The following is an 18,519-nucleotide window of genomic DNA, read 5'->3' on the forward strand; positions in this document are numbered from 1 at the left end:
AGGTTCATAGTTCACCTTTACAGCACACAGAGATGGTATGTGGGGAGAGATAACAGCGAGGGTCCTGTGGTCACCTGCTCGGGGGCCTGAGGTTGTGTCCTGAGGGAGGTGAAGAGATTACTCTGACATTCCAAAGATGTGTTATCTTAGATGCAAGAAGACAAATGTCAGTCACGTAACTGGACTCAGGTTGCCACTGCCTCCTGAAAGGGACCAGCTCAGCCTTCCAGCCCCAAACCAGGGATCCTGGGACTTTTGGAGTTGTTGTTGGGTCACATAAACCATTGTCAGCATAAGAAATATCCAATCTGTAGAGAATTTTTATGAATTTATTTGAGCCAAACTGATGACAGTTGCTGAGTAGCAAAATCTCAGTGGCATGAAAAAATGCTCTTGAGAAGGGTTTTGCAGCTTATTTTATCCACTAGAATCAGAGAAGGAGAGGTACAGGGGTACAAGATGAGGGAGATGGGAGAAAGAGGTGGGGAAACCTCTGGAATTGGATAAAAATCTCTGACCTCTGTCTGTCCCTTCTAGGAGGGCCCCTCTCTGAGCAGGCAAGCACAGGACCGCCAATAGCCACTGTGGGGCCAGGGAAACTTTCCCCTTGCCCCTTTAGTTCTTCTGGCTGGTTGAAAATTTTGAAGCTAAGAGGAGAAAACCAAAATCCTAACACCTATGCACCGGGAATTCACATAAAGATAATTATTGTAGGTAAAGTGTGACCTTTGTCAAAGAAGCTACAAGCCCAGGACATGACCAGCTTGTAGTTAGGAATTTTTACATTCAGACCATCCTGTGTGGTTGGTTACTTTAGGTCTCCGAGTTTGTAAGGCCCTCCATACGGACCTCCCATGAGCCAGTTAGGTTTATTTATTTTTTTTTATTTATTTATTTTTTTTACAGAGACAGAGAGTCAGAGAGAGGGATAGACAGACAGGAACGGAGAGATGAGAAGCATCAATCATTAGTTTTTCATTGCGACACCTTCGTTGTTCATTGATTGCTTTCTCATATGTGCCTTGACTGTGGGCCTTCAGCAGACTGCGTAACGCCATGCTCGAGCCAGCAACCTTGGGTCCAAGCTGGTGAGCTTTTGCTCAAACCAGATGAGCCTGCGCTCAAGCTGATGATCTCGGGGTCTCGAACCTGGGTCCTCCGCATCCCAGTCCAACGCTCTATCCACTACGCCACCGCCTGGTCAGGCGAGCCAGTTAGGTTTAGTACCTGGCCCCTTTTTGTCCACAGTGCATTTGGCCAGATTTTGTCCTGTTGTATCCTGGCCGATCTCAGAGTCTCAGCCCACTCACTCTTACTTCCCGTGGTTATTGATGCTTCAGCCTTGCTGAATCACCATCATCATTGCACCTCATCTACCGCGCGTTCCTGCTGTGTCTGGCTGCTGGTCCCCAGGCTTTGGCTATATGGGTGTTACTGGGAAGGAACATCTGGTTCCATCTTTTCCCCTAGGGATATGGAAGGTATATAGAACTAGAATCTTTATGATGGGGTGGGAGTTCTCCCCAGTTTGGTTAAATTGGGGAACTTTGAAGAAGTGGACTGTCTCTCACTGTGTGAAAGAACAGGAAGGTCCACAAAGGGGAAGTCCAAGGCAGGGCTGTACCATGTGAGAGACCAGGGGCCTGGTCCTGCCTCCTCATCAGCGTCTGGGGCTTGTCCTCAAAGCCTAATGATGTCCTTGTGGGACAGACAGCCTGGGGCCCACTAAGGGTTCTGTATATAGGATGGTCCCTGTCCCCCGTGGGCCAGCTGCAGGAGGCCATACCACCCAGACAGAGCCCAGCAGACCACAGGTGGCTCCTGTCAACTTCCTCACCACGCATGCTACCTGTGGTCAGTTCTGTCGGTTTTGCATCTATGAGACGGCAGCCTGCGGAGGGAGAAGTACTTGTATAGAGTTGATGGTGGGAGGTGGGTGTGCTCCGAGCCTGGACCAGGCTTTGGCCCACATCCTTTGAGTGCACGCACATACTCCTGGAATCCCCACATGTCCTCTGCAGAGGGCCTTGGCCGGCATGGTGCCTGTGTCTCTGCGCGGGAGTGCTGTGTGTGTGTTGTGTGCCTCTCCTGTATATCATTGTGTGTGTCAGCCCGGTGTTAATAGAGCTGACAAACAAGTTTTACTGCTTTTGGTGCTGAGATGGCCTGTTCCTCTGTCAGGTGATCCTGCCAAGGCCGGCTGTGGGAGAGGGCAGGACTGTGGGAGGGTGTCTGTGCCAGCCCCTCTTCCCGCTGGCTCTCAGCAACAGCATGGGGACATGTCCTCCCTCAGGCTTGGTGTGAGCACCAGCCCGGTTCCTGTGTTACCCAGGACAGGTGACCTGGGAGCCTCTCCTTCTGTCTGTACACTGTCTGCCTTCTCACCTGCAGTGCTGTCCTTTTCTTCCTGCCTCTCACCCTGCACCTTAGGGACAGCTGTGTACCTCAGGGCTCAGGGCCCCAGCCAGGCCACGATTAGGAGGGATAGGGGAAGGCTGATTAGTTTTGAGGAACGGAAACGAGAGATTCAGGAGTTGTGAGTCCCTTGCCTAGCTGGTCAGTAGTGGGTTCTTCTTACTTCCTCCACAGTGAGGAACATTTGAAATCAACCTCAAAGAGTTGACCTAAGAGCTGGCCCTAAGGGGCCATTCGTGCACTGACTGCACTTCACACCTGCTTGAGTGGCTGCTGAGCCTCTTTTCCTTTCTTTTCTAATTCCCATTGATTTAAGAGAAAGGAAAAAAAAGAGGAGGAGGGAAGGGAGAGAGAGAGAGAAGTATCAGCTCACTCCACTTAGTTGTTTTGTTTAGTTGTGTACTCATTGATTGCTTCTTGTTTGTGCCCTGACCGGGGATAGAACCCGTGACATTGATGCACCGGGATGATGCTTTTATCCACTGAGCTACCCGGCCTAGGTCCGCTGAGCCTCTTTAGAATGGGTCCTTCTGAGCATCTGAAGCCATATAGGGCCCAGGCCCAAGCCAGCTTTGTTTGGGTCCCAGGAATTCTGGTGTCTTTGCAAGCCTGTGAGCAGGACTTGCAGTGACAAGAGTTAATTCAGCTGGAGAGGGCAAGCCGGGCTTCTTTGGGTAACTTGTGTTCAAGCCCAGCCTACTGTCTGCCCACCCCGTCCCAGGCCCAGAGGTCCCTCCCCTGGCACAGTCCTTTCCTTGTGCTGGTAACTTCTGTTTCCGACCTAACACCCTACCTCAGCCTCCAGGATTGTAGGATAATTCTGTGATCGTCTTCCACTCCTACCCAGGAAAAGCCGTCCTCAGGGCCCCTTGCATCATATCCAAACCCTGCCATCCAAGGCCTCATCAGCTGGCCCACTCAATCCATGCACTTTGCTCCTAGGAATCAAATCACACCACTTGAGTCCAGGTAGTGGGTGTCCTTCCAAGAAATCCCCAGTCTCAGGCCTGTGGCTTTGCTGCTGCTGTCCCTCCTCCCTAGCAGTGCCCAGCCTATCCCTCCTGTCCTGAATTCCCGTGGTCTTACAGGCTGTTCACTCAGCTGGTGGCTTCACACACCTACACAGCATCGCTGTTGAGGACTGGCCCAGAGTCTCTCTCAACTGCATTCCCAGTGATCCCTCTTCAGAGAGAACAAGCCCCTTTACTTGCTGGACCCACCTAGGACTCAGGGCCTGCTGGGAGCTGAACAGGAAGAGGATGAGGGGCCCTCCCCACCTCCCATGCACCCACCCCTCCTTCCCGGGGCCTGAGCCAGTAGGTAGAGGAGCAGTGCCTTCTAAGTGCTCTGTCTAAGCAGGTTGGGCTCAGGTCCGCTGCACCTGAGGGGGACCAGGTAGGCTGTGTGAGGCATCACCCACTGTCCTCTGTCTGCAGGAGCCGTTGCCAGGCAGACCATGGCCTTTTCTCTGCTCACTGCCTTTTTTGTCCCTTCTCCATATCTTTGCCAGGATTCTATAGTGACAGAAACTCAAACACACATCCTGAAAGGTCCTGGGCCAGCCCCTCCAGCTTGGCTGGACAGGGCAGAGCAGTGTCGTGATGCCCTAGTGCCTCTCGGTTCTGCCCTCTGCTGCATTCCCAGGCAGGCTTTCCCCGTGGGTTCTGGAAATGCCAGACTCATAGCCTTCCCTCAGCAACCCCAGCAAAGGAGAAAGAAAAGGCTTCTGTCCTGGAGTCCTAACCAGAGTCCCAGACTTTAGTCTCAGTGGCTTGGGTAAGTCATGTCTCATCTCTAAGCCAATCACAGAGCCAGGCCTTCAAAGATAAGTCAGTCTGGGCCATGTGACTCTCCTGGAGTCAGGGCTAATGTCACTACCTCAGAGCAACTTGGCCTGGGTTAGGGGACAAGAGGCTGGGACACTCTGACAAAGGAAGGGACAGAATCCTGGGCACTTGAAAAGCTCAGACATCTATGGCATCCTCCTGGTCTTCAGACATGGGCAGTGGCCCTACGCTCTGTCATCCTTAGTAAGTGTAAGGGGGGCCATATTTCTCAGGCTCTGGCTATGCCAACAGTAGGAGACAATTCAGCAACTGAGAAAGAGAAAGGAGGAAGCCACTGCACTGTGAGGCCTCTCCAGCTCCTGGAGGATGCTCATGCCATGCCCTGGCTGGTCTCAGTGGCTCCTCCAGCATGGGCACCCAAGTACTGATGCACACATGTACACTGTCATGACTCTGAAATATGTGAATGGAGCACCTAGTCCCTTTGGGGCAGCTGGCAGAGCTGGGTTTCCAGCTCACATCCCCCTGGGGTCGGGGGTCTCTAGTCCAGCTGGAAAAGCAGGAAGAGCCAGCTAACTCCGCCTGTCATTCCCCCACCTCGAGGGCCAGCAGGAAGCCAGAAAGGAAGGGTGGGTCGGGGGAGGAGTGCTCTAGCCAGGGTTTGCCTACACCCCTGGGCTCTTCCCTAGCAGACAGAGCAATGGGTCAGATGCTCCTAGATAACCTTCCCACAGCAGATCCACAGGAACAGAAGCCCTCAGCCGCCTTCCTGCTTTTGTCCCAACCCCATGTCTCTCCCACCCTGGCCACCACACTATGCCGTGGCCCCCAGTTCCACCCCAGTCCACAGTACCAATAGCAAGGGCCAGGGTGCTCAGGGCCCAATCCTGAGTTCAAGATAGAGCCTAAGAGAATTCTCTGTCTCTTTTAAGTAAGTTCAGTTTTCTCAGGTCTCTGAACTCACTTGCCCTGGGCAGCTAGAAATGCAGGTGACAGGGTCCTCTTGTGAGGAATCTAAGGAGGTGGACACCTGTTGGGGCCAGCCCCCCCCCCCCCAGACTCCAGCAGCCTCAACAGACACATCCAGCTCTCTGCCCAGCTGGAGTCCTCAGAGCAACTTTCCAGGCCTGGCTGTGCCCAGCAGCTGAGCTAGAAGTACTGTTCCTGTCCAGATGCTGCCTCTTCAAGTAGCCTCTTCTGTGCTCTATGTTTAGGGCTCAAGCCCACCCCCACATCCAAACAGGCACTTTCATTAACAGAATCATACCCACAAACCCCAGAGTGGGTATGATAGGCCCTGCCTATGATGTCTGCTCTCTGGCCTATCTGTCCTTTGCCTTCAGGGACCCTGGCCTAGGAAGAGGTGGTGTGTCACCATCTCTTCTCATTTCCTAGTAATAATCAGTCGTATGTCCTTGTCATTTCCTTCTCTCTAGGACTTACGGCTGATGACTTATTGTTGAAGTCACTTCCAAACTCAGCTTTCCTTTGGGAACAGCACTCTGCTTGCTGCTTTCATGATCAGCCAAGCCAAGGTCAGGGGTGTGACCTTGGAAAATGAGCAGCTCAGGCAAGGGGAGAATGTCATGAGGTTGACTTGTTGGGGCAAGGAGGAGATAGCATCCTCCTTGAGATGATAGCAGGTGCCACATTCCAAAACAGGTCCAGATGAGGTGACATTGAAAAATGTATCCCCTCTCCTCTTGATTTTTGTGGACATATTAGCGAGAGAAGTTGCAGTCTCTCGTGGGCTGAGGCTCTTGGCCTGGGGCCCACAAGTAGCCCTGCCTCAGGATTACTCATTAATTATTGTTGTCATTTGCCCAGCCAGTGGTGGAGGATCTAAACCATGCCTTTGGGGTTCAGGCTATGAGGTACCCCTTTCCAGGGAGCAGCCTCAGTCTCCCTGTCCAGCCTCCAACAGGCCCTGGGCCCTCACTATGCCCAGCAGTAGGGCTTGTTCTCTCCAAAGGGGGATCACACACACACTCACACACACTTGGAACTTTTCCAGCTTAAGGAAGAGAGCAACAGGCCTTGGCCGGTTTGCTCAGTGGATAGAGTGTTGGCCAGGTGTGTGGATGCCCCAGGTTCGATATCTGGTCAGGGCACACAGGAGAAGTGACAATCTGCTTCTCTTCCCCTCCCTCTCTCTTTTCTCTCTCTTCCTCTCTCACAGCCAGTGACTCAACTGGTTCAAGCATCGGCCCTGGCACTGAGGATAGCTTGGTAGGTCCAAGCATTGGCCCAAATGGGGGTTGTTAGGTGGATCATGGTTGAGGTGCATGTGGGAGTCTTTCTATCTCCCCTCCTCTCACTTAAAAAAAAAGGGGGGAAAGACAGCACAGACATCTGCTTCACACCAAACCTATACTGGAGATGGTCATGCAGTCAGGGGACCTCTCCAAGCTCAGCTTTCACATCTGCTGAAAGTGAAGATCACCAGGCTCCCTCTGCAAGCCCCCTTTCTCCGGGAGTGGGATTGTAGGTTTAACTTTTACTTTGATTGATTGATTGATTTAGAGAGAGAAATAGAAAAATTGATTTGTTGTTCCACTTATTTATGTATTCCTTGGTTGATTCTTGTATGTGCTGTGACCAGGAACAACATTCTAATCAACTGAGTACCCATCTAGAGCTAAATTTAATTTTTTTAAAAAGAAAGAAAGGCCTGATTTGTGGTGACGCAATGGATAAAGCATCAACCTGAAATGCTGAGGTCACCAGTTCAAAACCCTGGGCTTGCCTGGTCAAGGCACAGATGGGAATTGATGCTTCCTGCTCCTCCTCTGCTTCTCTCTCTCTCCCCCTCCCCCTCCCCTTCTCCCTCTCCCTCTTCCGATTACCCTCTTTCCCTTTCCTCACTAAAATAAATAAATAAGAACTTTAAAAAAAAGAGAGAAAAAAAGAAAGAAAAGAAAAGGGATTCATCAGGACCCAGCTCTAGCCTTGGGTCTGAAATGTCCCAGGGTAGACCAGGGCAGTATCAGTCTTTCCCAGACCACAGCTAGTGCTCGACTTATGACCACAATTGGTTCCGACAGACCGGTTGTAACACGATTTGGTCATAAGTTGAGTAGGCTATCTGTACAGTACTGTGAAATGATGTTATAAACAGCTTTAAGTCATATTTTATCATAATTTTCTTTCACTATTGTTATATATCATAATTTTCTTTGTTCATTTTATGCCATCTGTATCATCTCTACACCATTTTGTTTCTTATTTTTACATTCGTCAGGTTTAAGTAAAACACTGCATTACCAGTACAACTGGTTTAATATTTGCAAAGACAATTTCCTCTTGGTAGACATCTTAGGAGGGATTTGATGAAAAATATCCAAGACACAAAACACAAATTGCTGTACCGAGTCTGGGATAACAGTTGAAATGGTGCACGTGGAGATGGTAGTGCTGCCAGAAGCTGGTCGGCACTGTCGTACGCTCAGCTGGGCAACGCTCGCGCTGCCAGACGCAGAGCAGTTGTGGCTAGTGACTGTGGTCGTAAAATCAAATGGTCATAAGTTGCATAGGTCGTAAGTCGATCAATATTTGTAGATTGGTTCTAGCATTGGCCTTCAGCACGTGTGCATGTGTCTGAATGTCTCTGATGGAACAAAACCCCTGAGAGACCCACACATGACAATGATGGGACCTATGGAAGAATTCCTCTCCTGGAGTCAATCCTCCTGCTAGGCTGGCCCTCCAGGCTCTCTAGACAAGGCTAAGAGCAGCCCAGCCAGGTTGTGACTGAATGCTGAGCCAGTGAGCTTGGAAGAGGCAAAACCAGAAGAGGCTGTTCTGGGGTCCTGCTGTCCCAGGCACGGTCCCTGACACTGGTAGGCATTCAGGACTGACTTCCTGAGCAGGAACCAGGGAAGCCTGCAATGTGAGCCCCAGAACCCCAGCAGCCTGGCTGGGAGGGCATGTCCTGGGAATCCATCTTGATCCTCCCCGTCATGTGTTCCTAGGTCAGCCTTAGTTCACCCCAAACCCCCAGCCCCCACAGCAGCTGACCTGGAGCCTGGCTGGAGCTGCTCCCATAGGGTCCTCCTGCCAATGGCAAGGATCCTATGGGAGGGTTAGCCATCCCCACCTGCTCTGGCTTCAGGGGCACGGCTGGGGTTAAAAACTTGCCTGGTTCAGTAAGTGGATTCCTGGTCATGACCTGTGGTGCAAGGAACCGTAATGTTGTTCCTTGTAGACCCAGTGGCTTCCTGGGAGATTCTCTCCCTCCTTCTTTCTGCCCTTTTTTAGCATAAATTGTCCCGGGCACAGCCTGCTCCCTTGTCATTACAAGAGGGGAATTTTGTAAAAGATGAAGTTCCTGGGAAATGGCCACTCTTTTTCCCTTTCCTCTTGTGATGAAAGGGCTGCAAATGGAGTCTTGGCCCTAGTTCCTGGGGTCAGAACTCCTCCTTTGGTGGGTGACAAGTCCAGCAGGCTGTCTTCTATCTCTTATCTTTGTCATCCTTTCCCAGGGGGCAGGCTGAGCCCTTTAAGGCTCCAGAGCCAGGAAGGAGGCATCCTGCACAGAACTTCTCAGAAACAGCCGCCTGCCTCTGGGAAAAGATCCAGAAAATGGAAGCTTCAGGCCTTGCTAGTAGTGGCAACAGGGGATGGCCCCTTCTTGTTTGTATGGGGTTCAGGCACATCCCATTCCGCACCCTCAGACTCTGCCTCTCCCAAGTTGTTGACTGAGGTTTCCCAGGCCCCATATCCCGAGGGCTTCCCAGCCTCCTACTCACACCCAGTAGGGGAGGTGCTGGGCAGCCTGAACAGTGAGGGCCCATTTTTCAGACAAGATCCTGAAGGCAGGACAGATATGGCCTGCACCACTTGTCCCTGCTAAAGAGTGACTCTACACTGCGCTTTAACCCTGAAGCCACACTGACAACCCAGCCCCTCCCCCACACCTTTAAGGACTTGGAAGGGATCTGGGGGCCGCTGTGCATGCCCAGCTGTGCAGGAAATGGGAGCGGCAGGGGGCTTCAGCATCTACTGACACCGTGTGCCTCTGCCCAGCCTCCCTTTCCTGAATCTTGAAAGAGAAGACAGAGCCCCAAGTCTGTGGTGCCAGCTAGGACAGGAACGGGCTTGCTAAATTCAGGAACTGGTCACAGCCTGACTGGAGCAGGAAATGCAGCTCTCACACCTGGCTGTTTGCTTTGTGTCCTACTGGGAACGCCTGGCTCTCACCCTAGCTGGCGCTCTGCTCCCAAGCAAGTCTCTGGCCCTACAGCCACCAGTGGAATTATCAGAGAATAGAGCTCCGTTAAGCCTCCTCCAAGTCACAGAGCCCAGTGTCCACTAATGTCTGCTTTTCTTTCTTTTTCTCTCTCTCTCTTCTTTTTTTTTCTTTCTCTTTTTCTTTCTTTTTTTTTAGAGAGAGATGGAGAAGCATCAATTTGTAGTTGCAGCGCTTTAGTTGTTCATTGATTGCTTCTCATACATGCCTTTACTGGGGTGCTCAGGCCACATCACTGACCCCTTGCTCAAGCCAGCGACCTTGGGCTTCAAGCCAGTGACCTTTGGGTTCAAGCCAGCAATCCCATCCCCGTGCTCAAGCCACGATTATGAGGATAGTGAGATGAAGACATGGTCCGAGCACATCCTGTGCACATAATGAAGCTTTTTTTCCAAAAGCACCACTACACACTGTCCGTCATGATTCTAACCATAGGTGGAACTGTTACGGGGACCCCAATGTTCGAGGCCTGCCTGTGTGCACTGGCCCCAAGAAATGCACAGGCAGGAGTTTGCAGGATAGAAAGTATGGGAGAGAAACAAACTTTCCTCTACTCTGAGGGTTCAATACTTCTAGCTGGTCTAATAATCAAATAGACTTGAGACAGGTTAGCAGGAGAAATTAACCAAATTTAATACATATGTGTGGGAACCCCACATACATGAGAAAGAGACCCACATGCAAGAGAGGTTCAGAGACAGGAAAGGAGCTTTAAAGGAGCATTACAGGATGATAAGAGCAGATGTTTAGTAAATAAAACTTTGCCCTGCCATATACGTGGGTCAAAAAGATTATAGCTGATATGGGCAAGGTCTCTAATTCAAATTCTTTTAGGCAGTTATAGATGTGGGGCAGAAGTTTCTCTTGAACCTTCAGCTAAAGTTGCCTTTAGTTCCAAACAATCTGCTTACCACAGAGGCACATCTTCGGGTGATTCGTTCTAGACCAACCACAAAAGAAAAATAGTGTAATATTGAATTGCCCAATCTGGAAACAGGGAGCTAACACTCTAATGACCCGACTCCCCAGTTGCATGTATAGGGCAAAATCACCAAACACTGTGGATCCGATGTTTGGGTCATGCTGGGAGCCAACCAGTCAGAGGGGATGTAAAGGTGATGAATCATTTCTTCAGGTCTCAGGACAGCTCTGAAGTTGGCTAAAGCTTCCCTCTGGTGTCATAGGAAAGTAGCCAGGGGGTCATTCCATTTCAGGGCTCAGGAACTGAAATATAACTTGGGTCAAGATGTTATCTTAAAAAAAATAGTAAAAATAAAAAAGATGTTATCTTTAGCCTGCCAGAAGTCTGGACTTGTGATCATTAGTCAGGTCCGGGACACTGTCTTTTGCTGCCTCAGGGGCTGCTGATTATTGGGGTAAAGACTAGGTCTTTGAGGGGTGTAGAGAGACAAATGATCTCTAGTTGTTGGATTTAAATTTAAATTTAATCAAAGTCATTAGGACCCTTGGTTTCAGAACCTTATCCCCTTAATTCAGATCAAAGTCTTACTTATAGGGCCTCCCCTTACTGAGGCCCCACTGCAGGGATCACTTGTGAATGCCAGGAAAAAGCACCCACCCCTCTTCCAGGTAGTGGGCAGGGATATTTTCCCCTTTGGAAAATTGGCTTATAAAACATGGTTAATGGAGTTTTTCTTCAGAGCTACCATTTTCTTCTTGCTATTACCCCCTGACCCCCAAAAGACATCAGAATAGTTTTCCCAGGATTTCCCCTCCAGATTCAATTATGGGGATTAGCACAAGAACAAAGTTGTGAAATTTGTGTATAAGTACAGGGATCCTCATGTTATAACACAGTTCCTTTCCTCCGACAGTGACATAACCCAAATTTTGGTGTAAGTCGAAACATACTCTAGCCTAAATCAGTTACCTATCCTAACTGTAAAGCCAGGAGCCACGGCCACTATCATAGCAGCCGCCTGGCCCATGCAGGTTCGCATTGGATTCGGACAGTCGGTAAAGAAACAATGGAGCCACAAACTGGTGAGCCATAGTCTTTAATTCTAGCTTGCACCCGGCAGGCAAGTAAAAATACACACTGGGCTCCAAAACCCAGTCACATTCAGTGCTCACAAAGCTACTGACTTATCCGAGTTTCCTAGAATCAAAGGTTTCTAGCTCACCAGACTTACTCACCTCTGTTCCCCATCTCTTTCCTTATCCCAGATACAAACTCTACACAAACTGGCATCTCACTCAGCACTCCACCATCTTGGCTGCTTCTCCTGGCCTCCTCCACGTGGCCTTTCTCTGCTCTCCTTTGCTCTCTCTTCTAATGATAATCTCAGGAACCAAGAGCGCAAACTCCCACTTCGTCCCCATTTTATAGTGTAGAAATCCAAACTCTTAATCCAATATACAAAATAGGGAAGTCTCTAATACAAAGTCACTTCTCTGAGGCATGATTGGATTGTACCACCCCACATCAAAAAGGGTGGGAAAGGCTTAATCCCAAAACCAAGCCCCAGGCTACAAGGATTCTCAACACACATTAATATCACCTGGGCGACGGCCTCCATCTTTAACAAAGTGAGCATAATACATTTTATCTGCCCAACACTAACACAGTTGTAAAATCATAATCCAGAATGTAAAAACACAACTAAGCTACAGAAAAAGGAAAAGGACATAAATATATACTGTACTGTACACTGTACTGAGTATTCTTCTGCCACACACAACCAAACTATTATAGTTTGCCCACGTAGTGTGTAAATGTGACGCTAAGGAACACTCAAGTCTCAATTTTTTTTTGTTTCTATGGGAGTGAGCGACGTAAACTTGAAATTTTGTATGTCAAGATGTCATATGTGGAGACTGTCATAACCCGAGGGCACCCCCTCCCAGTAGTCCTTTTTTCTCCATAAATCCCTCCTCACAGACTGTCTTTCAGGGCATTCCTCAGAACCATGGCCCCTCCCACATCACACTCCCTCTCAGGAAGAGTAATTCTGCAAGGTGCCTGACCCCCTAGGAGCCATCCCAAGTTGGCCCGAGGTCCCTTTTAGCCCCTGGCTTTTTGTGCACAGCACTGAAGTCTCTGAATTGCAGAGACAATGTCCCTACCTCAGGGCTGGGACAGTTAACAAGTGAAAGGGCTGAAAGGTAACCTCTTTCTTTCCCTGTCTGCCCCTGCCTCCCACGCTTTTACACCCACCCCTGCAGATAGGACCCTTTACCAGCCACCCTCAGACTACTGCCCTTCCCGCTCAGCTTGCTCAGTGCCCTCTCGCAGAGGGGCCTTGGTCCCTAGGGCACTGCTTCTTTCCAAGGTCATGTTCCTTTCCCTTGCCCCACTCCCACCCCAAACCCTGCTAGGCTTAGTCAATTCTGTTTGGCATTGTCTTATTTAAAATTAAATTTTAAAAACTTTTATTGAGTTTTGATTATATGAGTAAAGCATACAGATTGTAGAGAATCTTTAAAAAAAAGAAGAAAGATGTCCTATAATCCTTTCTCTCAGAGTGACCTTGTAACCCAGGTGTATTCCATCTCAACAGATTCTGTGCCCAGCTTCCTCCAGGCAGTCTCCCCTCCCCACCCCCATGGTGCAGAAGAACAAACTTTCCTCCACCCTCAAGGTTCTTCTGGCTGATCTAATAATCAAATAGACATGAGACAGAGTAGCAAGATAAAATAATCAAATTTAATACGTACATGTGTATGGGAACACCACATACATGAGAGTCAGAGACCCCCATGCACAAGAGGGTCAGAGAGAGAAAGGGGGATTGAGGTAGCTGAGACCTTCTGAGCTAAGGATAAGGTCTTCAGCGGGTCACTGCAGGATGATAAGAATAGACATTTAGTAAATAGAAGTTTGCCCTGCCCTATAGATAAATCAAAAAGAAGTTATCTCTTTTGAGCTATCCATAAGTCAAATTAGGCAAGGCCCCTAATTCAAGTTCTTCCAGTTAAAAGGAGGGGCAGAAAATTCTCTTAAGCCTAGGGCTAAAGTTGCCTTTAGCTCAAAACAATCTGCATACCAGAGCAATCTTGGTGTGACTCAACCCACCTTCCATGCTTTCTATTGCCCACTCTCCAGATCCTTGCTGCCAGCCTGTCCTCAGAGTGAACCTCCCCCTCTGCTCAACCCCAGCCAGGTACCTGGCTGGTAGTCCCTTATGGTGCTTGCCTCTCTTTCCCTGAATTGGCCCCAGCCCCAGGGACTAACCTCAGCACAGATCCTACTGTTTCTGTAGAAGCTTGGTTTAGCTTAGTCACTTCCTCCTTGAACCTTCTGAGATGAACACCACCACTCCCACTCTGACCACTCTGGAAAGCTTAGAAGGACACTTTCTTTATTTTGCTCTTTGGGGAAGCCCGAGATTCAGGATTTGTTGACCAAATGATTGCCTTTTGAAGTATCTTTCTCCCTCTAATGTCTGAGTGTTCGTGGCTATGTCTTAGTTCAAGTGCAGTGTCCGGCACACAGGCCTGAGCCTGCTTTATGTCCAGGTTTGAGGAGGAGATAGCAATGAGCTGTTTGGCAAAACTGCAGAGGTCAGAAGGGTTTCCAAATGCTGTGGACCTCCCTCCAAAGGGCAAGGCCAGTCTGGGGACAGGGAGCCCTGGGGAGCAGGGCATTGATAGGAAGTCAGCCCCTTGGTGAGCCAGACTGCTGGAGGACTCAGGGAACTGGCAGCTGCAGGACCCTGCAGTTGGAGCTGGCTAGACTGGAGAGACTAGATGTGCCCCAGCTCAGGGTAGCACTGCTTAGAGGTACACCGAATGGTCCCCTGGTTTTTCCAACTCTGTCTTGCTGCCTATAGTGAGCTGTGCATCCTAACCTGGCCAACCTGTGGGGTCAGGCCACTGGGGGCCTTAGCTGTTGTGCTGAAGAACAGTGGGGGGGGGGGTCTGGGCAGGACAGGTGCTGCTGGGGGAGCAGGCAAGTGTTCTCAGGACTTTCCATTGTGGTATTTGAGTTCAAGAAGACTATTCCGTAGTGCCAAGGCTGGTGCCCTCGAAGGTAGTTCTCGCTTCTGCTCTAAGGGGGCTTCTCGGTTTGTGCAGAGAGGCTGTCTCATTTCTGGGGCACAACCTGGTGCTCCCAGAGGGAGGGTGGTAAGGGCAGGGGAAGTGGGGGAACAGGGGCTGATTCTGAGCTCCAGCCCCATAGCTGGAGCCCACCTCTTCCTTCAAGCTCAGACTCAGGGCTGGTGACCTGCCAGGTGCACAGTGGTGGGGCTATGAGTTGTTTCCTGCCACCCTCGCTCTCAGACAGAAGGAGTCCAAGGTGAGGGGTGCCCACAGACAGGCCCTAAGAGTGCCAGGAACAGATGTCTTCATGCCAGGGCCTTGACTGTCTTTAGGGCTCTCTCCCCATATTTCATTTTCTTTGCACAGCAGGTAAATGTTTCATAAATAAAAGGACACCAACAGTGTCCAAGGGCACCTGGGATAAAACCACTTTGATCAGATGGAATCAGCTTTTGTCCTGTTTTCAGCCCTCAGTGTCCAGTGGGCAAGAGCAAGGCTATGAGTTGATGTGTAAGGTGTGCAGACGCTCAACCAAAGCCGTCCCTCTGCCTTTCCTCTCTTTGCCTGCCTCCTCATGTCAACATGCTTTCACTGTCCACACCAATCTATATACATCTCTCTGTACAGGTGGTGTTCGCCAAGGGGTGAGCTGGGCACCCATGGGCCACATCCCCCAAGAGAAGAGAGTGGCACCCGGTCACAGTGCCCACAGAGGTGGGTGGGTGGGTGCCTGGAGGAGCAGAACAGAGGTCAGAGTGGGCAGGCACTCTCCCCAACAGCTTTGCCAGCCGGAGCCCCAGGACAGAGCTGGGTGCAGAGTCAGGTTCTGGATTGTAGGTTCTTATTTTCTGAAGGAAGGGAAGGTCATTCACCAGAGAGAGAGCTCTGAGTGAGTGGGGCCCAGAGCCCTCCATAAAGATGCCTCCAAGGTAACTGTGGCTGGATGCCCAGCTCTCTCCCTGCAGGGCCTGGGAATGAGGACTGGGGGAGAAGGACGTAGGGACGCCTGTCTTCTGTGCTCTCTCTCCAGGTTTGCTACCTGTGTCACAGCCTCCTGACACTTGCTGGGGTGGTGGTCAGCTGCCAAGATATTACTCCAGACCAGTGGGTGAGTCTCCGAAGAGACTGGGCTACAGTAGGGAGGAGCCCAGCCTACTGTCAGGAACTGCAAAGAGGGGCTGAAAAAGAAGCAGGTTGGGGGGGGGGGGTGCGGAGCAGGCCGCTGCCTTCTCCCAGCATCCCACAGGGCCTTCTCAAGGGTTATGGACACTGCCCCCAGCACTTGCCCTGTCCCTCTCTTTACTGTCCCAACTTCCAATCAGTCACTCACATGCATCCCCCTCCTTCTCTGACTTCGTTTCTCCTCTTCCCCCACTATGGGTGTGCTGGGCCCGTGCCACCCCTCCATGGTGGCCTCTGCAGGGAGAGCTGCAGCTGCTGTGTATGCAGCTGAACTGCCACATCAGCAGCCATATACTGGAGAGCCCCCAGGCCATGCACTGGACCAAACTCAAGGACCTGGCTGTACAGACCTACATCCGCTGGCAGGAGCTGTTGTCCCACTGTCAACCCCAGGTAGTGTCCTACTGGCCCCCAGGCCTGGGAGGGGAGGGAAGTAGTCAAGCAGCTGACCAGCCAGCACCTGAGCACGTCCATCCCCCACTGCAGCTGCTGAGCTCCTGGCTGGGAAACTGGTAGAGAGGGTGACATTGAGGGAGTGGAGATGCCTGGAGGACCTTCATTATTCTTATCAAGAGTCAGATACCCAATGTGGGTATGTGGTGGGGGGATACAGAAAAGTTTCAGCTAAGCAAATGCAAAGAGAACCTTTGACCTGGACAGAGTAGACCAGGGGTCCCCAAACTACGGCCCGCGGGCCGCATGCGGCCCCCTGAGGCCATTTATCCGGCCCCCGTCACACTTCCGGAAGGGGCACCTCTTTCATTGGTGGTCAGTGAGAGGAGCACATTGACCATCTCATTAGCCAAAAGCAGGCCCATAGTTCCCATTGAAATACTGGTCAGTTTGTTGATTTAAATTTACTTGTTCTTTATTTTAAATATTGTATTTGTTCCCATTTTGTTTTTTACTTTAAAATAAGATACGTGTAGTGTGCACAGGGATTTGTTCATAGTTTTTTTTATAGTCCGGCCCTCCAACGATCTGAGGAACAGTGAACTGGCCCCCTGTGTAAAAAGTTTGGGGACCCCTGGGGTAGACCCTAGGCCAGGAGGACCAGTCATGAGCAGTGCCAGGAAAGGGCACCAGAGGCACCAGCTGTCTACCCTCTGCCTGCTCGTCCTACAGGCCTGAAGCTGGCCTCCTACTCTACTAGGAGGAACATCCTCAGGCTTCCCTGGTCCCTCTGATTTTTGTAGTATCAACTTCTACACCAGGAGTCGGGAACCTTTTTGGCTGAGAGAGCCATGAACGCCACATATTTTAAAATGTAATTCTACAAGAGCCATACAACAACCCGTGTACATTACACATTATCCAATAAAAATTTGGTTTTGTTCAGAGGACAGCTGTGACTGGCTCCAGCCACCCGCAACCATGAACATGAGCTGTAGGAAATGAATGGATTATGTAATACATGAGAATGTTTTATATTTTTAATGTTATTATTTTTTTATTAAAGATTTGTCTACGAGCCAGATGCAGCCATCAAAAGAGCCACATCTGGCTCGCAAGACATAGGTTCTTGACCCCTGTCCTACACCCTCATTTTCTCAGACTCTAGGTGATAATATTCATAGCTAATACTTATTGAACAAAACCCCTTTCTTTTTCTTTTTTTAAGTGAGAGAATGGGAGATAGAGAGACAGACTCCCACATGCACCGCAACTGGGATCCATCCGGCAACCCCCATCTGGGGCCGATTCTTGAATCAACCATGCTATCCTCAATGCCTGAGGCTGATACTCAGACCGACCAAGTTCTCTTCAGCATTCAGGGCTGATGCTCAAACCAATCGAGCTACTGACTGCAAAAGGAAAGAGAGAAGGGGGAGATAGAGGGAAAGAGAAACAGATGGTCACTTTTCTTTTTTTTTTTTTCTGATTTTTTTTACCTTTTTTTTTTATTTTTTTTATTTTTTGAGAGAGGAGAGACAGAGAGAGAAGGGGGGGAGGAGCTGGAAGCATCAACTCCCATATGTGCCTTGACCAGGCAAGCCCAGGGTTTCGAACCGGCGACCTCAGCATTTCCAGGTCGATGCTTTATCCACTGCGCCACCACAGGTCAGGCAGATGGTCACTTTTCATATGTGCCCTGACCAGGCACTGAACCCGCAATGTCTGAACGCTGGACTGACGTTCTATCCACTGAGCAAATCAGCCAGGGCCTTTTTCTTTAAAAAAAAATTTTTTTATTGACTTTAGAGAGAGAGAGAGAGAGAGCGAGAAACATCAACTTGTTGTTCCACTTATTTATGCATTCACTGGTTGATTCTTACATGTGCCCTGATAAGGGGATCAAACCTGCAATCTTGGTGTGTTGGGATGATGGTCTAACCCTGTGGTTTTCAACTTTTTTATACTTGGGGACCAGTGAAAATAGGAGACTTATTTTGGGGACTGCTAAAACAAAAATCACCCTGATCATTAAGCGAATTCTACTAAGATCATTGGGTCTATAATCTTCATACAACATCAGGGTGTTTTGCGGACCGACACAAAATTTCTGGCAGACCTGTCCCTGGACCAGGCATTGAAAAACACTATTCCAAACTGACCTGTGGTGGCACAGTGGATAAAGCGTTGACATGGAACGCTGAGGTCGCCACTTCAAAGCCCTGGGCATGCCTGGTCAAAGCACATATGAAAAGAGACTACTACAAGGAGTTGATGCTTCCTGCTCCTCCCGATCCCTTTCTCTTTCTCTCTCCTCTCTCTAAAATAAAATAAAAAAAAATTTAAAGGAATTGTTTTAAAAAGAAAAACACTTCTCTAAGCAATTAAGCTACGCAGTCAGGGCTGAAATCACCATGAGATAGGCAGGTATTATTATGACCCCATTTTACAGATGAGCAAGCTAACTGGAGTCACTGAGAGGTTAAATAT

At 49.8% G+C, this 18,519-nt stretch overlaps 2 protein-coding genes across 3 annotated transcripts in view; one reads left to right on the forward strand and one right to left on the reverse strand.

Moving 5' to 3' along the window:
• FAM178B (family with sequence similarity 178 member B) overlaps window positions 1-18,519 on the forward strand; it is a 106,021-nt gene that overhangs the window by 86,698 nt on the left and 804 nt on the right. For both annotated transcript variants that reach the window (XM_066377664.1, XM_066377665.1), the window contains 2 exons: window positions 15,485-15,562; window positions 15,877-16,029. In XM_066377664.1, coding sequence (XP_066233761.1) covers window positions 15,485-15,562; window positions 15,877-16,029 — 231 coding nt within the window. The remainder of the gene's footprint in view (window positions 1-15,484; window positions 15,563-15,876; window positions 16,030-18,519) is intronic.
• Window positions 1-18,519, reverse strand: part of FER1L5 (fer-1 like family member 5) — a 283,372-nt gene that overhangs the window by 13,456 nt on the left and 251,397 nt on the right. The gene's annotated exons all lie outside the window — the stretch shown is intronic.

The sequence above is a fragment of the Saccopteryx leptura genome, chromosome 3 (assembly GCF_036850995.1).
Source record: "Saccopteryx leptura isolate mSacLep1 chromosome 3, mSacLep1_pri_phased_curated, whole genome shotgun sequence".
NCBI classification, from domain to species: domain Eukaryota; kingdom Metazoa; phylum Chordata; class Mammalia; order Chiroptera; family Emballonuridae; genus Saccopteryx; species Saccopteryx leptura.